This window comes from Diadema antillarum, unplaced genomic scaffold (genome assembly GCF_040938485.1).
Source record: "Diadema antillarum isolate AM-2024a unplaced genomic scaffold, OU_Dant_1.0 scf00000029, whole genome shotgun sequence".
Lineage (NCBI taxonomy): Eukaryota > Metazoa > Echinodermata > Echinoidea > Diadematoida > Diadematidae > Diadema > Diadema antillarum.
In genome coordinates, this window is record NW_027270918.1 from 9,426,044 (window position 1) to 9,451,595 (window position 25,552).

Genomic DNA, 25,552 nt, shown 5'->3' on the forward strand with positions numbered 1-25,552 from the left:
TTATGACGGTGTCCTACGTTTGGTCCTACAACGATTAAGTCCCTTGAACAGATTCGGAAATCCAGTGAAAGTTGGGCAGAAAGGCACAAGTCTGGTCCATTTCCACCGTCGGACGGCGGCCATTCCAAAGGGAAAGTCGTAACACTTGTTTGCACGGTGGATGACGTGATCTTCAGTCTCATCGCTGTCGCCCTCAACGTTGAACTCATTGTCGGTTGGGAGTTGCATCGCACGGAACTGTATCATTCCTCGCTCCTCCGGGGTCCCTTGATATCCAAAGAATTCAGGCACATACAAAAGGATATTTAGTAATAAACAATATCAAAGATGATTTATGTTAATGATCTCTTCTAGATTTCAGTAAGGCTTACTTGATTGCGTTCATCCGGTTAGCTCTTCAATCTACTGCTAGAAATCAGACACTGCGGAAAACAATATTATGGAGTGACGCATTCAAATGTACACTGTAAAGTTCGCTTCTAGAATCGAACGTGATGACACAATCAAGCTGTTTTCCATCTCAATAACTCAATCTACTTTGACAAATTTTGTACATACTAAATACTTGTACATTGTACATGTATTTTGGTCTGAATGAGAGATTTACGAAAATTGCAAAAGAGTTTTGATTCAACATGCAGAACAGCAAAACTTATCGAAAATCTAATTGATGCTTTGACAACCTCTGTTCGGAGCTTAAGCGAGTAAATTCTTATACTTGTCGGTTGTCACCATGCATGCCATATAAGTGCAGGTATTAAAGAACGCTGTTATCTTTAGTTTTGTTTTGAGACGAGTCGGAGAAAGTTTCTAGCATTGGTCAGTGGTTTTTTTTAACCACGTTTGAGTGAAATATTCAGTATAAAAGATGATACCACAAATAAACTTATTATTTTGCGTTCCTATCTCGCATGCCTATAAATCATTGTCTTCCTCCCCTGACTCGGAACGTCATCTTACAAAGTGTTACACTGCAGATAGAATCACAGTAAGGGCCTTGAGTTTCTGAGAACATCGCTTCTGTGGTTAGTATCGTGACAACTGTTCATTGACGTCATTACCTGGAGCCGTATTGTCCAAAATGCATCCAACGGCTCCCCCAAGAAACATGCTATTGCCCAGAATGATTATCAATATCTGGTCAAAAGTCTCAGAGCCTGAAAAGAGAGAGATAATATTAAAAAAAAAATGAAATAAAGAACATCATCCATAAATTCATTGCGGGTGGTCAATCCTACTTGCAGTACTACAACAACAATAATTACAACAAAATGCCCCTCTGTCGTCACACGTCGTAACCTGTTAATTTCCAGATCTTAGAGCAACAATTTTCGTCTTTGCTGGCACGTCGCATCAAACAGTGCATGGTTGTCATAGGTCTATACCCGATTTTGAAAGTGAGAGTTCAAGCTCTTTTTCTGTCTTTTTGTAGGGTTTGATGACATCCATGCATATTTTCGCATCCTGAAAATCTAGAGATTCTTTTCTGCTGTGACTTTCTATGAATCAGATATATACCTTAGTCCAATAATATTGTAGTCGTTGTTTGCATTCAATCTTTGACTCACTGAAAATCTAGAGATTCTTTTCTGCTGTGACTTTCTATGAATCAGATATATACCTTAGTCCAATAATATTGTAGTCGTTGTTTGCATTCAATCTTTGACTCACTTCTCAAAACATTAATTGTTTGTGCGACAGTAAAAAGCTCTCCTTCCTGGAATCACTGCCCCTAAATAAAAATTCTCTGACACTGATACTCGAATTTGTAATCATATTGGAAATAGATGAAAAAACAAAAACAAAACAAACGTGCAGCCTCTGTGTACATCTAAAATACACATACACGCTGCATACACCCTCACACACGCACACAGACAGACATGAGAACACAAATAATACGTACAATGAGAGATACTTAAAAATGTACTTTAAAACATGACTACATCAACAGAATATCACCCCCCCCCCAAAAAAAAAAGAAAAGAAAAAAGAAAAGAAAAGAAACAATAGAAGAAAATTGATGTGGAAATAAGAGAAGGCTGTTCGGGCTCATAGCTTGTTGCCTCGATCCCCGCAAGGTACCCGTGTCTATAGAATCGGTGTGCGCATTGACGTAAGCTGGAACGGCCATCCCGATGTAGAACGAGGTGCCGATGATGAAGAGGTTTCGGGGCGAGTTGAGGTCGACGAATTGAAGGTTGGAGAAGCCGACGGCAACCACCATACCTAGAGAACCGGGTAATGAAACATTGGAATCCCAGCATTTGTAGAGACACATAAATCATCTCCCATTTTTCCGTCATTTTTCAAGACTTAACCTGTAATTTATATTAATGTTGAAGATAATGGTCTGATATTCAATATAATTCTGACTCTTTTTAAGTGTATTTTAGTAGAATGTTAATACTATGGTAAAAAAAAAACACCTATTAAAATAGGCCCAAGGTGTTGCCAACTTGAGATTTAATAGTGAACGGTATATAGTATAGAGACATGAAGATGGAGCGGTAAATCTGTAACATATAGATATAATTATGATAGATGGTGTGGACGGTCATTTTGATTTGGTCTGTTGAGGAATATCGAGCTTCTCTGTACCACTTGCGGCATTTTTCGAAAAGAGAGACAGAACATCAACCCCGACGTCTACGTACTTTCGTACATCATAATAGTTTATAGCCACGTGGTCTACTATCAGATGGACTACTTCCCAGTTCGTCTAACACCACTACGACTAAACTCACTTGGTCTACTGTGAATTTCGTCTAATGTCCGTTTGGTCTACTTCTCACTTGGTCTATTGCCCAGTTTGGCTATTTATCGTTTCGTCTAATGATCAGGTAGATTTATGGTCTAATTGCAGTCTTGTCTTCTTGGACTTTTTCTCATTTTGTCTAATAAACTGCAATGTGGGTATTAGACAAGGTGGGCATAGCCCATCTGGGAGTAGACCAACTGGTAATGAGGCAAAGTAGCAATTGGACTAAATAGTCATTAGACGAACTGGTTTTAGACAAAACAGGATTAGACCATGTGGGTTGAGACTAATGGCTATGAGACAAAGTGGGAGTAGACCAAAGTGATAGATCACCCATCATAATTGTGAGCCAAGCAAAGTTTATATACAGTGCATTCGTCTCTATCATTGTCTATTGGGGATATTCCAAGGTAGGCTACTAGGACGTATTTAATTTTGTACTATAATATAATCGACAATTGTCCTTTCAAGAAATACATGTTTGGCTTCGATAGACGCATACATACACACACACACACACACACACACACACACACACTCACACATACACATTATAGGGCCTACCTAAACGATTACACTTATGTATTTAAGACTAGTGTGTCTTCTAGACCATCTGCCTGTTTTAATTTGCTTCCAGGAGTAGGCACCTATTAACTCTCTTTCTAACGACGAAAGAAGTATAGTAAGTTCAGCAAGATGGTTCCACTGATTTCTTACATAGAGATCAGTAGGATGGTTCTGCCTTATGTGGTACAGGGACGAGTAATGTTGGCAATAAGTCTGGAAAGTCAGACTAACATGAGGGCTAAACGTACCCAACGTTGCAGCCAATACACCACCTATGACTGGTGCTGGCATGGAAACGATCAGAGCGCCCGCTTTCTGCCACAGCCCGAGAATGAGCAGAATGACACACATGACTTGTACTACGAATCGACTTCCGACCTGGAGTTTTAAAATCAGGGTAGAAAGAATATTGGAAGTTGACAAACGATCGATCATCGATCATCACGTATAAGCAACGTTCTACGTACCAACCACTGAGCGGGGAGGGCGCTTCAGGAATAAAAGTCGGTATGCCGATTTTTGTTATTTTCACATTTTTTTAAAATTTCAAAATACCACAAGAAATAGCTCATTATCTCGGTAAATCGCATCAGCGAGACAAGTGTTTTGGGAGAGCTTTCCCATGTAGGCCTATTACCAGTAAAGTCGAGTTGGTGAAAGATGCATTTTAAGCCCTTGCAAGTAAGCTTACTATGTTTTACCTTTAATGCACTTGATAATCTATTTTCAGTTTAAATATATTTACCTTTGTAATACCTATGACTCCTATATTCTGACTATACGAAGTAGCACCCATCCCGGTTCCCCACAAGGCCGAGATTATACCTCCGACACCTTCCATTCCTATCCCACGGTTGACCGCGTGTGGAGGAAGTGGAGGCGCGCCCGCTATTCTGGCGCATGCGTAGTAGTCGCCGATGGACTCGACGATGGAAGCGGTGCAGCCAACAATCATACCCAGAACTCCTGGCGCAGTTATCTTTGGTGGTCCCCATTGCCCTACGAAAAGAGCAGGAACGTTTCTGGTCAATTCCAGGAAAATGGGACGACGGATGTTATAGAAACGCTCCACAAAATGCAAATCATCATATTCGAAGAAAGTGATGATATGACTGGAAAAAGAAATAAACAACAAAAAGAATCTGTCAACAGTAAAGTTTAGACTTAAGACCACCGCACACTATGATTATGAATTTCGTTCGCACGACTGATTGAGTTTAGATCTGAAATAAACAAGTGTATTTATTCAGACGCTGTTGTGAATTATTTCGGATCTAAATTTGGTTAGTCGTATGACCGAAAGTCGTATAGTGTGCAAAGGCCCTTGGACATTCAGGGCTGTTGCAACCACACGTGACGATGTTAACGTTTATTCATTTTCTCTCATTCATTTGAATTTTTTTCACATATCATTAGCTACTTACAATTTTTTGATGAATTACTAGCAAAGAAATGAATAAAAAGATTTCAAAAAGCCTCGTTTCGAGGTCGAAATAACCATGAAGTGAACTCACTTTAGTAAATTATCTATAGTCTATTCTCTTTCGTATTGTAGCAGTCTTACCTGGGTATGGAATGTAATACCAGGGAGTGGAAGCTAGTTGCTTGTCGTTCAGATCGGTTCTGGCCCCGTATCCACTGGACGACTCGTCGTCAGGAAACACATTCGTTACGGTTAGAATGTAGCAAAACAGCCACGATATAAGGAGCGCGAGCACCACCTGAAGAAAAAACAAACAAAATGTTTTGGACGAAAAAATTAGCTATGGAAAACTACTTAGAGTCAGAGTCTACAATCATTTATCAATCTAATTCAATGAATTTGCTATTGAAAAAAAAAAGAAAACTAGCTGAATGAGTTGCGGCTTTCCATTAAAAGCAAAGAGTTGGCTTAACAGGAAAACGACCAGGAAGAGTTTTGAGTGTCCATTGAAAGCACTGTAGACTGTATGGAAAAAAAATACAACGACCGACTTGTGCTCTTACTGAAATCATAATTATGTTGGAATCTGCTATCGATGCGATAGATATGAGTATTGGCCGGCAAGGCATCAGCCGAGGTGGGTTCTGTGAGAATGAAGTCTAGTTCAACGGCCGCAGGTGCTACAACGAAAGGACCCCGAAGAAGTGGATATCTGTCTCCAGGGCCCCGTTTCATGAAACTTATCAATAAGAAGTTACGATAGTAGTCATAAGCTACTGAAATCCTTGCATCTGATTGGCTGAGAGCAAATTTGTCATAGAAATGTGGCAGTTGTTACTGATAAGTTTTACGAGACGGGACCCAGGTCTCCTTCGTTGACCGGATGCCGATTGCCCTCTTGTGTACACTGGTGCCACCTAAAGAGCTCTGTCATAGGCAGTACACGTATCTTGCTTCCCAAGACTTCACACACTGAAACTGCAGCTCGTAGGGTTTGCTTTCACAGGGTCTTTGTACCTCTTCAAGAGTCTTCCCTAACCATGGTGCCCACGTTGTAACTGTCCATGCAGTAGCATATATATCTTTGGAATCCTGTCGTCTTTCATGCTGAAAACATGTCCTGTTCATCTCAGTTGGCACTCGATGATCAGGCATTGGATGGTGGGGATGCCACACTTTTCCAGAACCTTGAGGTTGGACACTCTGTCCTATCACTTGATACTACAGATCCTTCGCAGACATCGCTGGTGAAATTACTCTAGCACCTGGATGTGCCGGCGGTACGTGGTCCACGTCTCGCAGGAGTAGAGGAGAGCACTCAGGACCACAGCTTCGGGTACACGGCAATCTTGGTAGAGTGTCGGAAGCTATGGACTTACCAGCTTAGAGTCTCTTTGTCAGTTAGCCAAAGGGGCCACTCATCTCTCCAAGGGACTGCATCACCTCAGTATCCACGGATCCGGTGTTCTGCTACACAGGTAGCAAAACCTTCCCACAGTATTAATCTCTCTGTTCTTGATGATCACAGGAAGAGGATGTGGTGCATTGGCAGTATGTGACGCGCTGAGGGCTAAAACATGGCTTCAGTCTTTTCAAGATTGATCACCTGTCCGAATCGTGTGCAGTCAGCGGCAAAGCGATCATTCAAGAACTGTACGTCTTCGTGGGAGTGGGAAACCAATGCACGATCATCCGTGTATAGATAAACACACACAAGGGTGGCCTTAAACAATTTGGTTTTGTTTGTTTCATTTTCCACCCGAGAAGATGGCTGGACAGCCCATATTCAGGTGCACTATTAAATAGGTGGTATTCGATGGGATCCAGTTGGATGTGAGGTGGGACTACTTCAACGGGTTATGCACCCTGCTCTGTGCGATGGATGAGTGAATTAGCAGGATCTTTTACGTGCATGAGTTTTCACTCTCTCACACGTTGAACCTCCGTTTTTATGTCGTGTGTTTTGCTTCTCACTAGACAACTGCTAGAGAGGAAGGTATGATTACACACAACATTGCTCAGTTAGACTGGGGAATCGAATACGGTCCTTTGGATCCGGAGGCAGGCTGAGCCAACTCACCGCTCTTCCCATCAGTGCGAACCTGGATTTACATTGTGCAATCATAAAAACCTAACGAATTCTACACGAAGGCGAGGGATGCCTTTGTGTGATTGTTCATCACTCTATTCGCTGCGGATTCTAGTGTGGGGACACTAAGAAATGTTGGTAAAGGATGCCTAAGATTCCCGACTCTTCCTTAGGAGTAGAGGACATCAGGCGGTAAAGTCCTTCCCACTACTCACATATCTGGACAAGATTTTTCATCCACAATGTCCATCTTGTGCAAGATGCAAAACGTGGTACCTCGCAATGAACAGTTATGATAATGCACGAGCCGTAGCTCTTAAAAAGAAGACTGAAGAAAATCACAACAAAACCAATGACTTCCGAGGGTCCCACCGGGGATGTTTTCCCGTTGATTGGTGGGGGGATACCATGACCCTTGACCCCCTCCCGCAACGGCCCCTGGAATGGCAAGGTCCTGTGGATGAGTGTGGGTGTACCATTAGTTGATAAGATGCTCGTTTCTGTATAAAGTAGCGGAGAGGGGATGTACAGAATGAGGTCACATTACAACAAAAATAATAAATGTACATTGCAACAAACAATTACAATCATAACATGGCTTCTGTGTCAAACTACGGTGACTGCGTATACCGGAAATAATTTGAAGAGCGGGAACCAGGCCACTTTGAATCTCTTCGTTTTCCCGAGCCCGAGACAGGGAACGTTAACGCGGTCTAAATACTGCGAGAAGATACCGATGAGAGCCAGCGTACTGCAAGGGAGACAAAATTTGTAAGATAGTTTAGAGGAAAGTAATGCAAAAAAAAAAAAAAAATCGTTTCGCGTCGGAGAAGGAAAGATTAAGAATACATTCATCTCGATATAGATGCCACTGAATATTGTTGTGTATAATTATCTTGAAGCCTGTTCAAAGTAAACTGATGTAGCCTTCTTCTTTTTCTTCCCGTGCAGATACATTTTCTTTTCAATCGATTTCTCCCATATGCTACAAACTGACAGGGAGAGCCTATAGCGATTTTGAGATATTCTGCTCAATATTTTGAAATGTCATATTCGTTTCTGCATTACAATGATATACTGAAACTACATTCGTATATAGGTTTGCGTGGGTACCTATAGCCCCCTGTAAGTTCTAGCAGTTGGATGTTGGATGTATTCGTTATACATAACTCTCAAAGGAAATACATTCCCATCCCACATGTTGTGTATAATGATCTTCTAATGCTGGAAAGGCACAAACGTAATTATGTGACAAAATAGTCTATGCCCACTCACAATTTGAAAAGCTAATGAAGATATGTTTTTAGACCCTTAACTTTTTGTCAGGATCATTACAAACTCTTCGTACGGGTCACTCTCTTTGTATCCTCCCACACCAATATCAATGTGTTACGTATATCTAAACGTATATATATATATATATATATATATATATACATATTATGTATATATAAATCTGTGTGTGTGCCTGTGTGTGTGTGTGTGTGTGTGTGTGATATGACTTGCTGCATGGTATGCCATTAAGCTAACTCACAGCCCAGCTATGCCCCAGTGCTGGCTCGCGTTAGAAGACACCATGTCGAACAGCGACATTCCGATCAAAGCTATCGTAGGAGCGATAGTCAGTGGTCCGATGAAGCGCAGAAACAGGCTGGTGATGCCCGCGAAGCCGACGACGATCTCGAAAATGGAGGCGACAAGGACAGCCCCACTCAGCTGCCATTGAAAACACGCAATAATGCAAAACAGCTTCAGCAATTATGATATTATGAAGATACTGTGGTTATCAAAATCATCATGATTATTACAAAGGTACACCTACTTCTGTCATTGGACAGATAAAATCCGAAATCTGACCGTGAGTATAAAAAAAAGAATATTTGACTTAACTTGGTAGTAAAATAGGCTGAGTGTGGCTGAGTTTTGCAACCCTGGTCGCGGCAGGTAACTGAAATGAAAACATAACTTTGTATTTCCCGGTATGTATACATAATTTATCTTTATTAGTTTGTTGATTATCGTTTATCCTTCGTACTTTGTAATGCATATATGCTTATGATGGAATTCTTGCTTTATCTTGTGTTATGTTTTGTTGAAAAAGATGAGAATGAAATAAATGAATTGAATTGAATGCATGCGTGTAGTTAATAAGCACTGAGCAGCGAGTTATTTTCCCTTCTTCTGGATAAGAAAAACATAGAAATACAATAAGTACACACTTACAAATTTTGATGACCCGATCGATCCTCAAAAGAAAAAAAAAATCTCTCTTAAAAATTGGTTGCCCTACGGCTTACATCTACATACGTACTATAATTACGCTTTTAAAAAAACATTTTTTTCTTGCACAATATTACATGTGTGTGTGCGTGTGAACGACAAGTGTGCGCGTGCGTGAGCTTATTTCCTTATAGAGACAATATAATAACTATTTTTTTATCTTTCATTTTTTTTATTTCCATCCTTTCACAAAAACAATAATAATCATTGTACATAATCATACATAACAAAAACCAAAACAGACAAAAAAGAGGGAAAAATAGCAGGTGCACACAAGTTTGTGGTTTTTTTTTTTAAATTTCACATATAACATATTGAATTATGCTATCCATATCACATACCAAAGAAAAGTAACAGCCAGAATGTCATGTCAAGGAGGCATGCAGATTTATCCACTTCCTTTCAAATTTACATAGTTGTCTATTTTGAAAACCAATTTGCTTCTCAGTCACATATATAATTTTTAGCTTTGACCAGAACAGTTCAAATGTTGGCAAAATACCCAAATGTCTACATGCATATATCATCTGTTTGGCTATAACCATACAGTGATTCAAAAGGGGCCTATATAATAATATAATAAAATAATTATTTGCCAAACTTGCCTCCTGCATGCGGGCTCGGAACTCCATTCTCGCTTCCTCTGAAAATTCGGAGGAATTGGTAGCATTAGCTGGAGAATGAAATGGTAAGAACATAACGTGAGTGTGTTGATTCATTTCTTATTTTTTTAAAGCTTCATAAGACAAGCCTGATATACTCGTATAGCTGGTGATGGGTGCATGGAAGGCAACGACAGCAATGACTACAATGAGTCTTCTGATGAAAAATAATTATATCAAGATTCAGTATTTACATTATCCCTATAGTAGGATTATATATATGTGTGGTTTTTTTTTAAAGAAACCATCTTTTTGGAGCTTTTTTGTAATGCGCTGAAGCGTGTTTTCTTCTATTTTTATTTTATTATTTTTTTGTGTTTGTCAGCCGATGAAACCCGGAAGTGGCACCAGAAATATTTTTTGCCCCCCCCCTTTTGTGGAATTCCTGGATCCGCCCTTCTGAATATCCTTGCTTCTCACATTTTGATTGCAACTTGTCCTGATATTCAACCAAAAGTGTACACCAGGGCCCCGTTTCATAAAACTTGTTATCAGTGGCAAGTTGTGATAGTTGTTACAAGCTATACTGAAATCCTTGCATCTGATTGGATGAGAGGAAACTTGTCATAGAAAAGTGGCAGTTGTCACTGATAACAAGTTTTATGAAACAGGACCCAAATCGTTGAATTTCAATTCTAAAACGCAAAACTTTGGCACATATTCGTTCTCACCTACATGAACCACCGGGCATTCCCCGCGTAGGTTCATCAGAGAGAAGGCGGGAAGAAGAAAGGCAAACGAAGGACCTTGAACGATAGGAAGTCTACGGGAAACAGACAGGAGGAAAAGGTGTTATGTCGGTCACTCTGGTAGCAAGGTATGCAGTACAAGACGTATGTGCTGCAGCTACTAGAGGGGTCATACAGGGTTAATATTATAGCTTCAAAACACATCGAGAGGGCTATATTTCCAATGCAGACAATACTTGTCTTGGAAGAACAATTATGATATATTATGTAATACTACTTGTCTGGGAAGAACAATTATGATATATTATTATTCATAACAAAATATACCTGGTACATGTGCATAGCCGGTCGGACGGCATATTCCCGAAGCGAATGGAAAAGTTTTTACTAAATAACACACTCAAAAACATATCTTTATATGCATGCACACCCGAGGAAAACGTTGTACTGAAGAAATCGCGCGTCTTTACCCCCGTGTCAGTTTGCCAATTACGAGACGAATTACATTACGTAAATTTACAACTACAGTTGTATCATGGAGACGTTCATGTCTCAGATATGGGATGTGCATCAATGGTTTCCATATTGTTGTCAGTTCCGACGCGCCACCCATCTTATCTGAACGATTTTAATGATTTTACCTCATTTTTTAGTTTCTATTTTATGATAGCCATATTGCTTTTGAACTTTGTCCTTTGATGTTATGTCTCTTCTGACGATTTTGTTCTTTGACAAGCACCTGGATCCAAACGTCGTCTGCAAGAAGGTCTGGAGACCAGCAACTACGAACTGCGTGGATACCAGCTTAGAGATGATGTCAAGGTTGCCATGGATACAGAGGTAAGGGGCAAAGATGAGAGGCACTGTGAAGAAAGTGCTGAAAATCTGAGAGGGAAATGCTGGAAGAAGCAGTTTAAAAAGGAACATAGAAAGGGAAAAAGAGGGGAATTAAGAAAAGATTGAAAGGGAGTGTGACAGAGAGAGAGAGAGAGAGAGAGAGGAAAGATGACTTTAAATCATACATAAAAATATTACTTTAGAAACAATACCATCTGATATGATACACGAGAAAATTCTTAACACGGAAAAAAAAGACCGAAAAAGGAGCCATGGGTTTGGTAGTGTCAGCAATACGTCTGCGCCTTTTATGGCCCTTCCTTATCAGCTTATGGCACCATAAAATGAGTGAGTGGAAATGTAAGGCTTTTTCTTTCATCCTTACGACAAATTCACCTCCATGTTCAAGTGAGTTCAATTAAAGCAGAATAAACGGAGTAAAGTGAAAGAAATAACAATATTCCCAATATAGCAAAATTTTATTGTGATCGCCCAACATCGCCTTCTTGTATTTTTGATATCTTATGAAATCATTCGTTTCATCAATGATTTTGCATCTATCACTCCCTTAATATACAAAGTCGTCTTTGCGAGATTGTTGAAATTCTAGAACAGTCGTTGAGTGAGATTTGTTCTTCTCTGATTTCCGTAATCAAAGCTATCTAAAGTTGGATGAAGTGTGCAAGTAAAAGGGATCGAGCCTGTCTTGTGAGGTCATGACCTTCTTACTTCGTCTCATTTGCATATTGGATTGTGACTTATATTGATATTTTGTGGCGACATGTTAAAGGGATATGCGCTGCAAAATTAATGGCCTGATTATCATTATGTGTGCCCAAAGAATATCCAAATAATATGCCATTTATTTCATAACAATCTCCCTAATATTTTTCTTAAGATTGCTTGAATACGCACAGAAAAACAAACAAACAAACAAACAAACAAAACAAAGTACTTTAGTACTTTATCATTGATCATGTTGATTGACAGATGTCACAGGCAGAATCTTGGTTTGGATTGTTTGTGTGTGTGTGTGTGTGTGTGTGTATGTGTGTGTGTGTGTGTGTGTGTATGTGTGTGTGTGTATGTGTATATGTGTGTATGTGTATGTGTGTGTGAGAGTATCCGAGTATAATCTGAGGACAAGTAGTATATAATCATTATAAAACATATGACACGTAAGTAAATATTCTTTTTGACACAAGAGAGTGGGGATCATGGTATTATGAATCAACACAGATCAACATACATTTGCATTGCATAATCCATTTAAACTTTGAAGAACTACATTTTTGTTTTTCATATTTCTAAATGTCTGCATTTGTCTGTAGCCTATAATGATATTGCTCGCAAAGTATAGGACCGTGATAAGCTTTTCATATTGTTGTTGTTGCTGTTTAGATGTTTAGATTGTTGTTGCTGTTTAGATTAGACATTTAGAAATATGAAAAACAAAAATGTAGTTCTTTGTGTCAACAAGTTTATGTAATACCCACTGTTCTGAAACTTTTTCACAATGGCTGAGTCAAATAGTGTGAATGATATGAATAATGGAATCGTTGTTATGTCTGCTTATGCACAAGACAAAGAGGATGTACCCGTACATGCCACAAATAGCGAAGAGGGTAAGAACCCTGATATAATTAGTTTTTTGAACTCACAAGCTCACGAACTGATACTTGATTCTGATGTAAACGACACCAGTCGTCAAACACCACCTACAGAATACCACATTGAAGACGACATAATTTCATTATCTCATTCTAATCCAAACCAATTTTTTATTTCGCACTTTAACATAAAGGAGTATAAACAAAAACTTTGATCAATTCAATATGTTCGTGAATCAAGTTAAATTTGATAGTCAGGTTATCGGAATCAGTGAAACCTGGTTAATATGAAACATCACCTTCTTCGCTATTTACCATTGATGGCTTCACACTTTTGACAAAAAACAGGGCAGGTAAAAAAGGCGGCGGAGTTGGGCTTTACGTCACTCAGAATTTGAATTATGAACTCTTAGACGAATTCAGTTTAATGTCTGAAGTTATTGAGAGTATTTTCATTGAAATTAGGGTTCCAAATAGAAAAAGTATTGTTGTCGGTGAAATGTACAGACCTCCAAATACAAGCCCCACTGAATTTATTGAATCTTTATCCGTACTTTCAGCTGATAAATATTTGGAGAATAAAAGTTGTTTCATCATGGGTGACTTCAATTTCAACCTTTTAGACTGTCATACCAACTCCGCATGCCAAGATTTCCTCAATGTGATGTTATCCGAGTCCTTTTCACCTCTTATAAAGAAGCCCACTCGAATTTCAGATGTCACAGCAACTCTAATTGACAACATTTTTGTTAATAGTTCTCTTTCCAATATCACGTTTGGTGTAATAGTGTCTGATGTATCCGATCATTTTCCGATTTTCGCTGTTCTGCCCAATGTTAACATAAGTAATGCCTCTTTTTATTCGCCCAATTCTGGTTTTCGAGAAATGTCAGAAACTAATCTTAATAGACTTAGGGAGAGACTAGGATCCGTTAATTGGTCAATTGTTAATAACCAAAGTGATGCAAATTTAGCTTTTGAACACTTTTCACAAATATTATCATCCGCATTCAATTCCATTATACCCGTTAAGCCATTTACACGTTTAAACCGTAAAAAGGTTCCAAAGAAACCATGGATTACGAAATCTCTCCTGAGGTCTATTAACCGTAAAAATGCTCTTTTCTACAAATACCGAAGTGATCCTAACAGTCGAACTCGGTCTCGGTATGTGCATTATCGCAACGTTCTTACATCATCCATACGTTTAGCCAAACGAATGCATTTTTCAAAGCAATTTATCAAGCATAAAAATGACATCAAGAGTACGTGGAAGGTGATAAATGAAGCGCTGAACACTAAAAATAACATCGAACCACCTAGGCATATTATTAATAATGATAAGTACATTGAAGATGAAGCTGATGTGGCAGAAGTATTCAATGAATACTTTGTAAGCATAGGACCTAATCTTGCCAGCAGTATTCCGCATTCAAATACTGATTTTTATTACTTTCTAAAAGACCAGAATCAGCAGTCTCTTTTTTTTGAACCTGTCATTGAAGAAGAAATCAAAGATATCGTGCAAAACTTTAACACTAAGAAAAGCTCTGGATGTGATGGAATCACCAATTTTCTCCTTAAAAACATCATTAATGAAATAGTTATACCATTAACACACATTTTTAATTTATCGTTATCTACTGGCATAGTTCCACAAAAAATGAAAATAGCTAAAGTAGTACCAATTTTTAAAAAAGGACAAAAAGAATCTGTGACAAATTATCGCCCTATATCTTTGTTAACTTCATTTTCAAAACTTCTTGAAAGGTTGGTATATACGCGCACACACAAATTTCTCGAAAAGTGTGAAGTTTTTTGTAACTCCCAGTTTGGTTTTAGGAAAAACCACAGTACGACCCATGCCTTACTCACTTTTATCCATAAAGTTGCTCATGCTATAGATGATGTCTCCCACACTATTGGAGTTTTTCTTGATTTTTCGAAGGCCTTCGACACAATTGACCACGATATTTTGATTTACAAGCTACGACATTATGGTATACGTGGGAAGGCTTTGGACTGGTTTCGAGATTATTTATCAAACAGAAAACAATTTGTGAGTATAAATGGCCGTGATTCTCAGTTAAAGTTAATTTCATGTGGTGTTCCACAGGGCTCCTTACTAGGCCCACTATTGTTCATTTTGTACATTAACGATCTTCCTAGTTCCTCGCCAATTCTTTCCTTTATATGTTTTGCTGACGACTCCAATCTGTTTTTTACACACAGAGATCCTTATACTCTTGTTAACACAGTGAATAAAGAACTTAAATCTGAGCAATCTTGGATATACGCCAACAAATTGTCACTTAATATTGATAAAACTCATTGTATGCTTTTTAGCAATAATCTTAAAACCCTTCCTTTTCATATTAAGTTTAATGAAACTGAATTAAATCAAGTCAGTAGTATAAAATTTTTAGGGCTTTTTATTGATAGTGATTTATCTTGGAAATCCCACGTTAGTTATTTAAGTAATATTCTTTCTAAAAATACGGGTGTTCTTAATAAACTTAAGAGTGTTTTTCCAAGTCAAATTCTGCTTAATCTTTATTCTACTTTGATTACTCCGTACCTTAATTATGGTATTCTTGTGTGGGGGAATGCAACTAGAAATCTTCTTGATATACTGTTCCGTATTCAAAAACGTGCCATCAGAAATATCAACCATGTCGGATATTTGTCCCACACGAATGATTTATTTTTGAAAAATAAAATACTGAAAATATCAGATCTGTTCAGTTACAACGTCGGCATATTTATGTACAAATTTTCTGCCAACGAGTTACCGGATGTTTTTACTAGCATGTTCAGAAAAAACTATTTGATTCACAATTATCCTACCCGCCAAAGTGACGCATTTCACCTTCCACGTACTCGAACAATTTTTGCTAAAAAAAACGATAATGTATACGGGCCCTAGATACTGGAATGACCTCTCCCCGAATAGCAACTGCTCGTCTTTATATTCCTTTAAACGTAAATTAAAAGAGTTTTTATTGAGTGCATATTTTGCAGACACTGAACAGATCGTAATGTCTTATGTAATACTGTGGTATGTTATTGTCCCATCAAACATTTTTGTCAACACGTTACAGATTCCATTTAGGGTCTTGCCATGGGGCTCTCTGAATTCATCATTAGCAATTCCACACTCTACTTCGTTCCCTCTCTTCCTCTTTCCCTCTGCCCCTCTCTACCTTCTATGCAGAGCTTGACGGCCAGGCACCAAATGGCTTAATCGTTGTACATGTTACTTTTTGTGTCTTACTGATCATATCCTGGTGAAAGTTTTAATGCAACAATAGTTTATAGTATATACACCAAAGTAGGCTGTATAATAATGATGGCTCGGTCACAGTAAGTTCATATTAATGTATAGTTTGTTTGTTTTTCTTCTACTTCTTTTTCTTCTTCTTTTTTATTACATAAAATTTGGCAACCTTACATCATCATCCTGGTCTTCTATCCGTTCTCCGTTTCTTTTTCACAAACACTGATTACTCGGGGCTTACAGCCAAACAAGCTAGCTTTCATGTAGGTCCCGTCATACTTCTCTTTGATCAACCCCATTTCGATTTCGATTTTGACCAGTTATCATTACATGTAATTACTGTGTTATCACCATGTATATTGTTTGTTTTCTGCACATTGTTCACAAGGTAAAAGAACTTGTCTGGTTTCTGTTGTAATGTTCATAAATGAGAAGTATGAAAATAAAATGAATTGAAAAAATGAATTGAATTGAATTGAAAATTTTACGTGCATCATTCGTCAGGTGTGATAAATGTTCATGACGTCCGTGTAAAGATGTGCCCTACTTTGCAATGTATTGTTATGTTGTGAGTTCACCAGGTACGGATGGTCTCGTTTCCATATAGAACCCGTGTTTCTATCGATCAAAAAAAAAAACAACAACCACACACACACAAACAAAACAAAACACGCCCCTATCTCAAAAGATTAACTTGATAGTGCACGTACAGTGTGCATTCCTTTGCAAAGAAAGCCTGTTGTTTGAGCACGTTCGTACAAACATTGAACCTGCAAGCACGTTACTGGTATATGACATTGTGTAGTTGTTTCATTCTATTTCATTCACCCGTCTCTCAGTTTTTCACAAGCAAAATGTTACAAAGAAAATACATATAAAAGCATGATGAAATTAAAAGGGTACATTTCTCGACCAGTTAAAAGTTTGTCTGAAAAGAATGAATGACATCTTATAAGCACAGCAGTGAAGATTTGATCAAAATCGTTTAAAATAGTAATGAGATTAAAGTGTGTGATTATTATTTTATAGAGGGTTATTATTGTGTTTGTTTGTACCGACGATTTCTGTAAGTTTTTTTTTGCCATCTGTTTCTAATGATATTAGGTACCCATGTATGGAATAATAGGCCTACATGTACACTGTATTTGCAAGTTCACATACCTACATGCACTTGGATCAAATGATTTTTTTTTTTGGTTGCTATTATTCTGGTCCGCAGAGTTTATTTTTTTTGTGAGTTTATAAGATAATAATTACAGTTTTAGTTCAGTGTATTTGTAAGCATCAGTCTATTGGATTATATATCCGAAGTGTTGACTGCAAAAGTAAGATTTAATGCATGTATTTCATTTCAGAGTTTTATATTGATATACCCGTAACTCTGTTAAGAACATAGTATTTTTTGAATTAGGGATACAGTATAAGTGATATGTTGAGTGTTACAGTCGAGTGTATATTTGTGGCACAAGCATTTGCAAGTTCATCCAGGTGTTGACTGCAAATGTAAAACTGGGCTGTGGGTCGGAGGCCAGGGCAAGCCACATCGGAATGGGGTTTGAGGAAGAGTAAGTGGTACAGAAGTGACTAATGTCTTGGTATGAACAAACAACATGGTATGACTTGCTATCAAAAAACATGATCTTTGTCAATCAATAGTAAATTCAAGTCATTATTTTTTAAATTGTATTTATTTTTATTGGGGGTGGAGATGGATTTTTTGAGGAAATTTCACTGCAGTGGTGAAATGCTCTATACATGTACAGTAGTACGCAAAATGGTATGTGCTGAAACAGACATACATGTACGCGCGTACACACGCACACACACACACACGCATATGTAAACACACGAATACAGTATATGATTTGGACCATGCAGCACGCACGTGTGTGTAGACCCTATGTTTGATCATATTTGCACATTGGAGGCAGCTCTGATGGTATTTGGCAACGAAAATAGTATACACTGTACAATTTACAACCAAATTAATGCAGTTATTACTTCTGTAGACGAATGATAGTCTATGTCATTGGATGGAACCAAAGATGACCATATAGTACAATTGTATTTTGAATATGTTTTATAGGGAATCCTATACATGCAATTACCCCACGGGGGAATAAAAGAAGAAAGGCGAATGACTTATTGGCTTTACAAATTGTACAACATACCAATATCATTTTCAATGTAGGCCCTCTCCACTCATTGACTACTCTGAATCACATCTCCATGCCCTTTTTCTCCCTACCCCATTTTAGGCTTTCATTCAGTAAGGTTCGATTTATTTAGCCTCTTGGACCCTCACAACATGGAATGCACAAAACCTGGTGCAATTTGTAAACTGATTTATGCACGTGTAATCATGTTGCATGTATGCATAGGCCTAAAACGGTCGACCTTGTCTGAGCGTCGGTGGAAATAAAGTAATTAGAAATATTCTTTATTTTTATGGTTTGTGAAACTGGAATTCATGTGCCTAATTGGAAACTATAGCTTTCCTCCCTGACACCACGAATCAAGCAGAGACTCCAACTTTTCCGCTTTCGATGGGAGATCTCCCGCCGAAAGCCCATTTTTGTAAAATCTCCGTTCTCCCGCTTGAAATGATTTCTTACTTAGTGTCATCGAAAAATAAGCCTTAGATAGCAAGAGATAACATCTAGAACCCTAGAGGTGGACCCCGGCCACAAGGAACTTCGCGCTTCGAGCACATCAAGTTAGAGTCTCCCGTTTGCTAGGGGTTCCGGGCGGGAGAATCTCCAGATCAGAAGGTGCTTGGGGTTGGAGTCTCTGCGAATGACGATTCTCGAAGCTTGTACATGTATTGTACATGTGCAGCAGTCAGTGCAGAATAGCAGGGTGTACAATGTACAGTCTACTACATTGTGCCGTCGGAACTTGACAGGTCAATGAACTTCTGGTCTTAGCGATGAGGCACAGACACAATGTGCTCGTGTGTGGGGCTTGTGTGTGTGTGTGTGTGTGTGTGTGCCCGTTTGTGCGTGTTACCCCAATGGATGATTATAAGCAAGTTGAAACTGGAGGCAGAAACCTGGTGAGGATTAGTAGGCGGGTTGGGTGCACAGAACGAGCTCTGTGGTTGGGCGGCTGTCTGTAAATCTTCGTAATAAAGTCGTAACGTACGTGTGTGTGTGTGAATGTGTGTGTGTGTGTGTGTGTGTGTGTGTGTGTGTGTTGTCACCGCCGTCTCCTTTGGCCGAACACCAAGGCGCAGGCACGTGTGTGCGATAACCGGCCAAGGAGGTATGAGAGAACCAGGCGGTGAAGGTCATTCGCTCGTCTGGAGTACAAACTATAGTACAACTACATGTATACATCAGCATATCAGCAAGAAGTACAGCTGTTGTACCAGAACACACTGCTTGTGTACCGATTCATACACTTCTGTTGTATCATAATTATGAATCTCACATTTGTTTCAAACTTTTGCTTCTAAGTCAGTGCAATGATGAATAAAGAGAGAAGATCGAGACAGAGTTGCTAGAGAGTAGGGAGAGGGATTTGGATATTGTTATAGGCTATATTTCATAAAATTAGGTTTTCTCTAGCAACCGCTGAAAACTGTGGTCTTGATTCACATAAACAAGGAATCTTTCCTGTATTTAAATTCAATATAATTCTATAATTCTAATATATATATATATATATATATATATATATATATATATATGTGTGTGTGTGTGTGTGTGTGTGTTATCTCTAAATACATATACATAGAATCTATACAATAATGTATAGGGTCTAATTATGCATAATTGTATGTATAAGAAAGATAAATGTGTTGCTTGAAGGATTGCATGGTGCAGTACATGAGGGAGAGAGGTAATTTGCGGTGACACCATGAGTGTAGTCCTTTTCCGGATCTTTGCATGGCAGAATAGCCCAGAAAGAGGAGTGGGGTTATAAGGAGGGCAAAAAGTGAAGAGTTGGGGACAGCAATGATGGGCTAGAAGTTGTAGTTGCACTGGTGGAGACGGTAAGAAAGGGTTCAACGTTGTGAGGAAGAATAGAGTGAGGATCAACAATCGAGTAAAGATGTTTGGACATCGTTGGGAGAGGAAGATGAAATAGCAGGGAAGAGGGAGGATTTGAATAACTTTGGAAAATCATGGAAATAGGGGAAAGAGGTGAAGATTCATCGAACCAAAGAGAAAAATGAAGTCAGCGAACAATGTGGAATGTGGAATCAAACGGAGAAAAGATGAATACATCCGTGAAGGAAAGGTAAGTCGAGGAGAGATGAGACTATAGTTGAGGGGGGGGGGAGAAAACTAAGAGGATCAAGAAGACGAAAAAGAAGAATAAAAGTTGAGAACATGAAGCGTAAAGGGGAGGAAACTTGAGTAGATCCTAGAAATAAATGCTTCAGAGAGAAAATTGTGGAGAGGATAATTCATGGCAGTGAAATCCTGAAGAGGTTCCTGTAGGAGGGAAAGGGAAAGAATAAATAGGCCTACAAGTGTAGTCTTGAGGGGAGAAGGCAAGAGAAATATAAACCTGAAAGAAACATGTGAATTGATATGTTGGTCCTCAAAAGGACCGTTGGGTTGTATGGATTGGAAGCAAAACAATTTTACATGATTTCACTCTCTATACCCAGTCATTGGGCTACAGTGAGAAAGCGAAAGCTCCAAAGCAGTTGTAATACACTGTAATTTGTACAGTACGGGCTGCAGATGTGCATAAAAAGACATGAATAATACAACATTCCTGTATTGCACCAATTGTGGATACCTAGTTATTGTACTGTACTATGCTGTACGTAGTATCTCTTTCTGGTACCAAGGTCCAAGGAGGTATACCTCCTAGCTAGTACAGTAGTGTATCAAGTACACTGGAGTACAATATTGTAAACTAAAACTAGTAGTGCCTTCGCAGTCAGCTGCGTTCATCAAGTATCGACAAAATGCCTCCCCCTTTTTATAATTTTTGGGGACAATTTGCGAAGCCCTAAACACAACGGTTCTCGTTTATAGTCGGATCCCAAGATCCCATCGGCATCGTATCGGACTTGCGTTGATACATACGCTAAATTGCACGCACGGGACTACGGCGCTGCAGTAACAAACCGATAATTTCTATAAAAGTCGGGTTAGTTTTTGCCCTCCAAAATAGAATGATATGTAGAGCATATCAACATTGTTCGTTGCCGAAACATGCTGAAACATACTCAGAGAACACACACGCACACAGTACATGTAGGCGTACATGAACCAGCATACGACTGTGCAGCGCACCAAACGCGAACAGCTCGTCAGACTGGATGGACGAAAGTCGAAATGCCAACTGCAGCATGTAACAAGCTTGCAGCGCATAACACACAGCGCGGGTACGGTACCTGCAGGGAGGTGGCGATCCACCTCCCTGGTACCTGTTTGCTATGCGTGTATCAATGCAACACAGTAGCTTCTATGGGAAGCATCGTATACCACGGCGTTGGGTTACGTACTTCCACGGCGGATAGTATGGATGGATAGCGAGTGGAGCTCCGCTGTAAGTGATCACCCCTACGGTGGCGCTCTTCAATAAGCTTCAAAATTTGTGGATTGACCGTTAGAAAACTCCTGAATTCAGTAAATAGTATGCCTACATTTTACGTATTTTAAATTACTTAACATTACTCATACTGATTAAGATTTTCACAGTGGTGATTTTAATCCTTAACTCACACTTTGGAACCTGATACAAAAGGAAAACTTGTACTGAACCAAAGGAAAACTGGCACTTTAATATATGTATTTCATTTCAGAGTTTTATTGGTATACCCGTAACTCTGTTAAGAACATCGTATTTTTTAAATTAGGGATGTAAGTGATATGGTGAGTGTTCAAGTCGAGTGTACATACTATTTCCGGCAAAAGCATTTGCAAGTTCATCAAGGTGTTGATGCAAAAGTAAGATTTAATACATGTATTTCATTTCAGAGTTGTATTTGATATACTCGTAATTCTGTAAAGAACATCGTATTATATTGAATTATAGTAATGATAACAATAGTTTAAGTGATATGTTTATGATATATGATATGTGATATATTGAGTGTTCAAGTCGAGTGTACATAATCTATTTCTGGCACAAGCATTTGCAAGTTCATCCAGGTGTTGACTGCAAAACCCCTAAGAATTAATACATGTATTTCATTTCAAATACATTTTTTTTCATTTCAGAGTTTTATTTGATATACCCGTAACTATGTTACGAACATGGTATATGTTTTGAATTGGGGATATAAACGATATGTTGAGTGTTCAAGTTGAGTGTAAATAATGTGTTTTTGGCACATGCATTTGCAAGTACATGTTCATGTATTAGATACTTGTGTAAAGAGGAAAGAGGAAAGTATGTTGATTATGGTTTATTTGTTGTTGTTGCTGTTGTTGTTGTTGTTGTTAACATTATCTATCGGCGGTGGTTATAGGGGTCACACGGGTAAATATTTCCCCATAGGGACGTTTGTCAAAATTCAGAATTCAACAAATTCTGGAAAATAGCTGGGAAAATGAGGTGTTTCATCGTCATTAACTTGAAAAAGTGAGGTATACCCTTTCATCCATCAAATTTCCAAGGGGGATTTTTCAGCTCAAACTCTGTTCAATGGTTCGCAAAGCAAGACTACGAGTTCTCTGTACATGCACCTTATCAAATAATTATAGTAACTTCAAATTCCATGAAAAAAGCTCTCATCTTCCAACCAAAATGCAGTTTCCAGAGGAATTCACACTCAATATCAGCAGCTATTCAGTTTTTCTTCCGAACTACCTTTTCGGATTTTTGATTAATTTTTGTTCTTCACTTTTTCAGTATCGTTGGTACGATTTTGTGGTGCGGTCAGGGATATTCCATTATATTTACAGGTGTGAGCCCTACAGAGCTGACTTGAGCTCGGTAATAAAATCCTCACCACTGAGTACATCGACTCTCTGGTTTTTGCCTCATTTAATGGCGCAGTATTTTACAGTCAAAAGAAATCTATTTTTTTGTTATTTTTTTGTACAGGGGCTCCATCAAAATTGTGAGATGATGACTTCGTCAACTCACTCAGCTCATATTCATTTCAACTCTTGGTAATGTTTGGCGAAAATGAACGAAAATTTACGTTTCCATAACTTTCTTAGTTTTTAGTCGACATTGTCACATTTTCACAGCTGTGCTTTTTAAATTCTATTTTTCCCTTCAGAATTGCTCTTTACTTGGTCTGTTTAATCATACTGCGAGAATAAACGTTTATTTGATCAATGGAGTTTGTAGAAGAGTTTTGTTTGAGTTACCTGAAATGCCAACACAAGCGTGCTGTACCACGGAGGTCGATCGTTGATCCCGTATATCACTAGGCGTCTGCTATCGACGATCACATTGGCACGATCTCTCCCGTCATCTTCCTCGACGTCGAGTGTGTTGTCCGATGACGGGCAGAATTGGTCTTCTAGTTCCTCGAGCATTATCTCTTCCTTATCTCTTTCCAATGATGACGACATTGCGATTGCGATCAGACTGTGAAGTTTCCACTGACGGGAGGACTTTCCAAGTTACAATGGCTTTCTTGTATGGAAAATCACGAAGACCTATGTGCAAACATTAAATGAGTTTATCCGGGGTTACGAGACACCGTAAATCAACTAAGAATGATATTGCCAGGTAGTTCTCATTAATTACACGCAGAAGCTCGAAGATCAATGCAGTCAACTCAAGCAGTGCGAACAACATCCCATGCCAGCAAACATCGGTCTGACGATAGCTGACGGAGTAAATGTGATCCGCTATAACAATCAGGAGTGATCGTGTTCTGATGATGACAAGACAAATTTCCGATTCCTTTGCTTTAATTGGGTACTTCACACGATTGTAAAATCGCTCCTCTGCGCAGATGTAAAGGATTTAAGAAGATCAAAGGGATGGTACAGTATTAGTGGAGATGAGAATTGGGTTTTTAACTTTTTACGAGATACCAAGAAAAACACTTATGATATAGTACAGAACATACCAGTTTACGAGGAATTCAAAGTTTATATGATGAAAAAACAACAACACCATTATCTGATACAACATTTCAGTCGACAATTTAGAAAGCGTTGTGATAAGGATTAAAATCTAAATCAACCTTTGTTTATAAGTTGCCATTTATACTTTGGCAGTCCACATTGCACTATCACTTTTTCATTCGCACAACAGGTACCTTCACTGGGAGTCAACGAAAAAAAAAATGCAATCAGTTTATACCGCTTCTGTGGATCTTGGACTTCAGAAGCAACCCATAGCTTATACACCATTGCTCATTAAAACAAATACCATAAAAATGAACAATGACTTGTTGAGGGCAATATAAAATGAGATTTTTTTCTATTTTGATTATGCCAGCTTATCCCTGTCGTTTCATTCAATTGCTAATGTTTTCCAACACTGCACCATTGACTGACTCCCGTAAACGTTCAAATAACCAAGCGTGAATTTGCATCAGTTGATTCAAATTTCGATATCAGGGGGAAAAATTGTTCAATATGAACAACGAACGTACTGAGAACATTATGAGTAAATTTGCTGAAGGGATGTGTCTCGTATACATAAAAAACCCTAATATACTCACTGGTCATTAAGCGTTTTCCGTTTTCATTGCACATGTGTATATACTGTCTTGGAATACATTTCAAAATTTAAACAAATAAACAAACAAACAAACACGCGAACAAACGAGAAAGCAATGCTGGAACCAAACTATATGAAGTGCTTCAAGAGTGACCACAAAACCTCAAGTTTCGTTGGCATGCGACCGCTCGAATTAATTTCCCTTCGAGTCCTATTTAATCAATGTTTGAGACACAAGTAATACAGTAATTTGTGACAGTTTTAGTTACGTTTGTTGCTAATGTTACCACCTTCTTCATGACATTGTAAATGATATAGAAGCCCGGAAAGCTTACATCTAAAATGCAACTATAAGAAGGAACTAAACCCGCAATATGTTCATCAATTTTCATGAAAAGTCTAGAATAAACGCCAGTCAGAAAGCAAATGGATTGCATTTTCTTTTTTTATTTTGTACAAGTTTTCAAGCTCCACTCATTTTTGCTATACATTGTAAACAGGGCATTAGGCTTTGTTCTGGTTTACACTATTGCATTTATTTTGTTTTTCTTTATGATAGTTGTCATCATATTTGATAATACTGTACCTACTAATTTGCACACAATGAATTGAGGCTCTCTTGGCGTGATGCTCTTAGACGTTAATTCAGTTTGAATTTTATCATTATTTTGGGCAAAGTTCTGTCTTGAAACACTAAAGGCTAAACAAACCCTGGCTAAATATTATTTCTGTAAAGTCTTCTACATTCTACTGACT

At 38.5% G+C, this 25,552-nt stretch overlaps 1 protein-coding gene across 1 annotated transcript; it reads right to left on the reverse strand.

Annotated features, from left to right (window-relative positions):
• LOC139737690 (solute carrier family 23 member 1-like) lies at nucleotides 1-23,691 on the reverse strand. The gene is made up of 14 exons (XM_071648373.1): nucleotides 23,485-23,691; nucleotides 23,093-23,112; nucleotides 11,211-11,348; nucleotides 10,464-10,545; nucleotides 10,301-10,316; nucleotides 9,726-9,793; nucleotides 8,375-8,556; nucleotides 7,471-7,591; nucleotides 4,893-5,049; nucleotides 4,074-4,327; nucleotides 3,577-3,706; nucleotides 2,086-2,229; nucleotides 1,062-1,157; nucleotides 1-266 (listed from the first exon to the last, which is right to left on the reverse strand). Exons 1-14 carry the CDS (start codon nucleotides 23,689-23,691, stop codon nucleotides 1-3), a joined length of 1,881 nt encoding a protein of 626 aa, XP_071504474.1.
• Between the last annotated feature and the right edge of the window lie 1,861 nt (nucleotides 23,692-25,552).

Excerpts from the sequence above, each read along its gene's own strand:
- LOC139737690 (XM_071648373.1), bottom strand. The coding sequence starts at position 23,691 with ATGTCGTCATCATTGGAAAGAGATAAGGAAGAGATAATGCTCGAGGAA. Across the intron at positions 3,707-4,073 it reads GAGTCATAGGTATTACAAAG|GTCGGAAGTCGATTCGTAGT; the intron begins GTAAATATATTT and ends TTAAAACTCCAG. Across the intron at positions 1,158-2,085 it reads CACCGATTCTATAGACACGG|GCTCTGAGACTTTTGACCAG; the intron begins GTACCTTGCGGG and ends CTCTCTTTTCAG.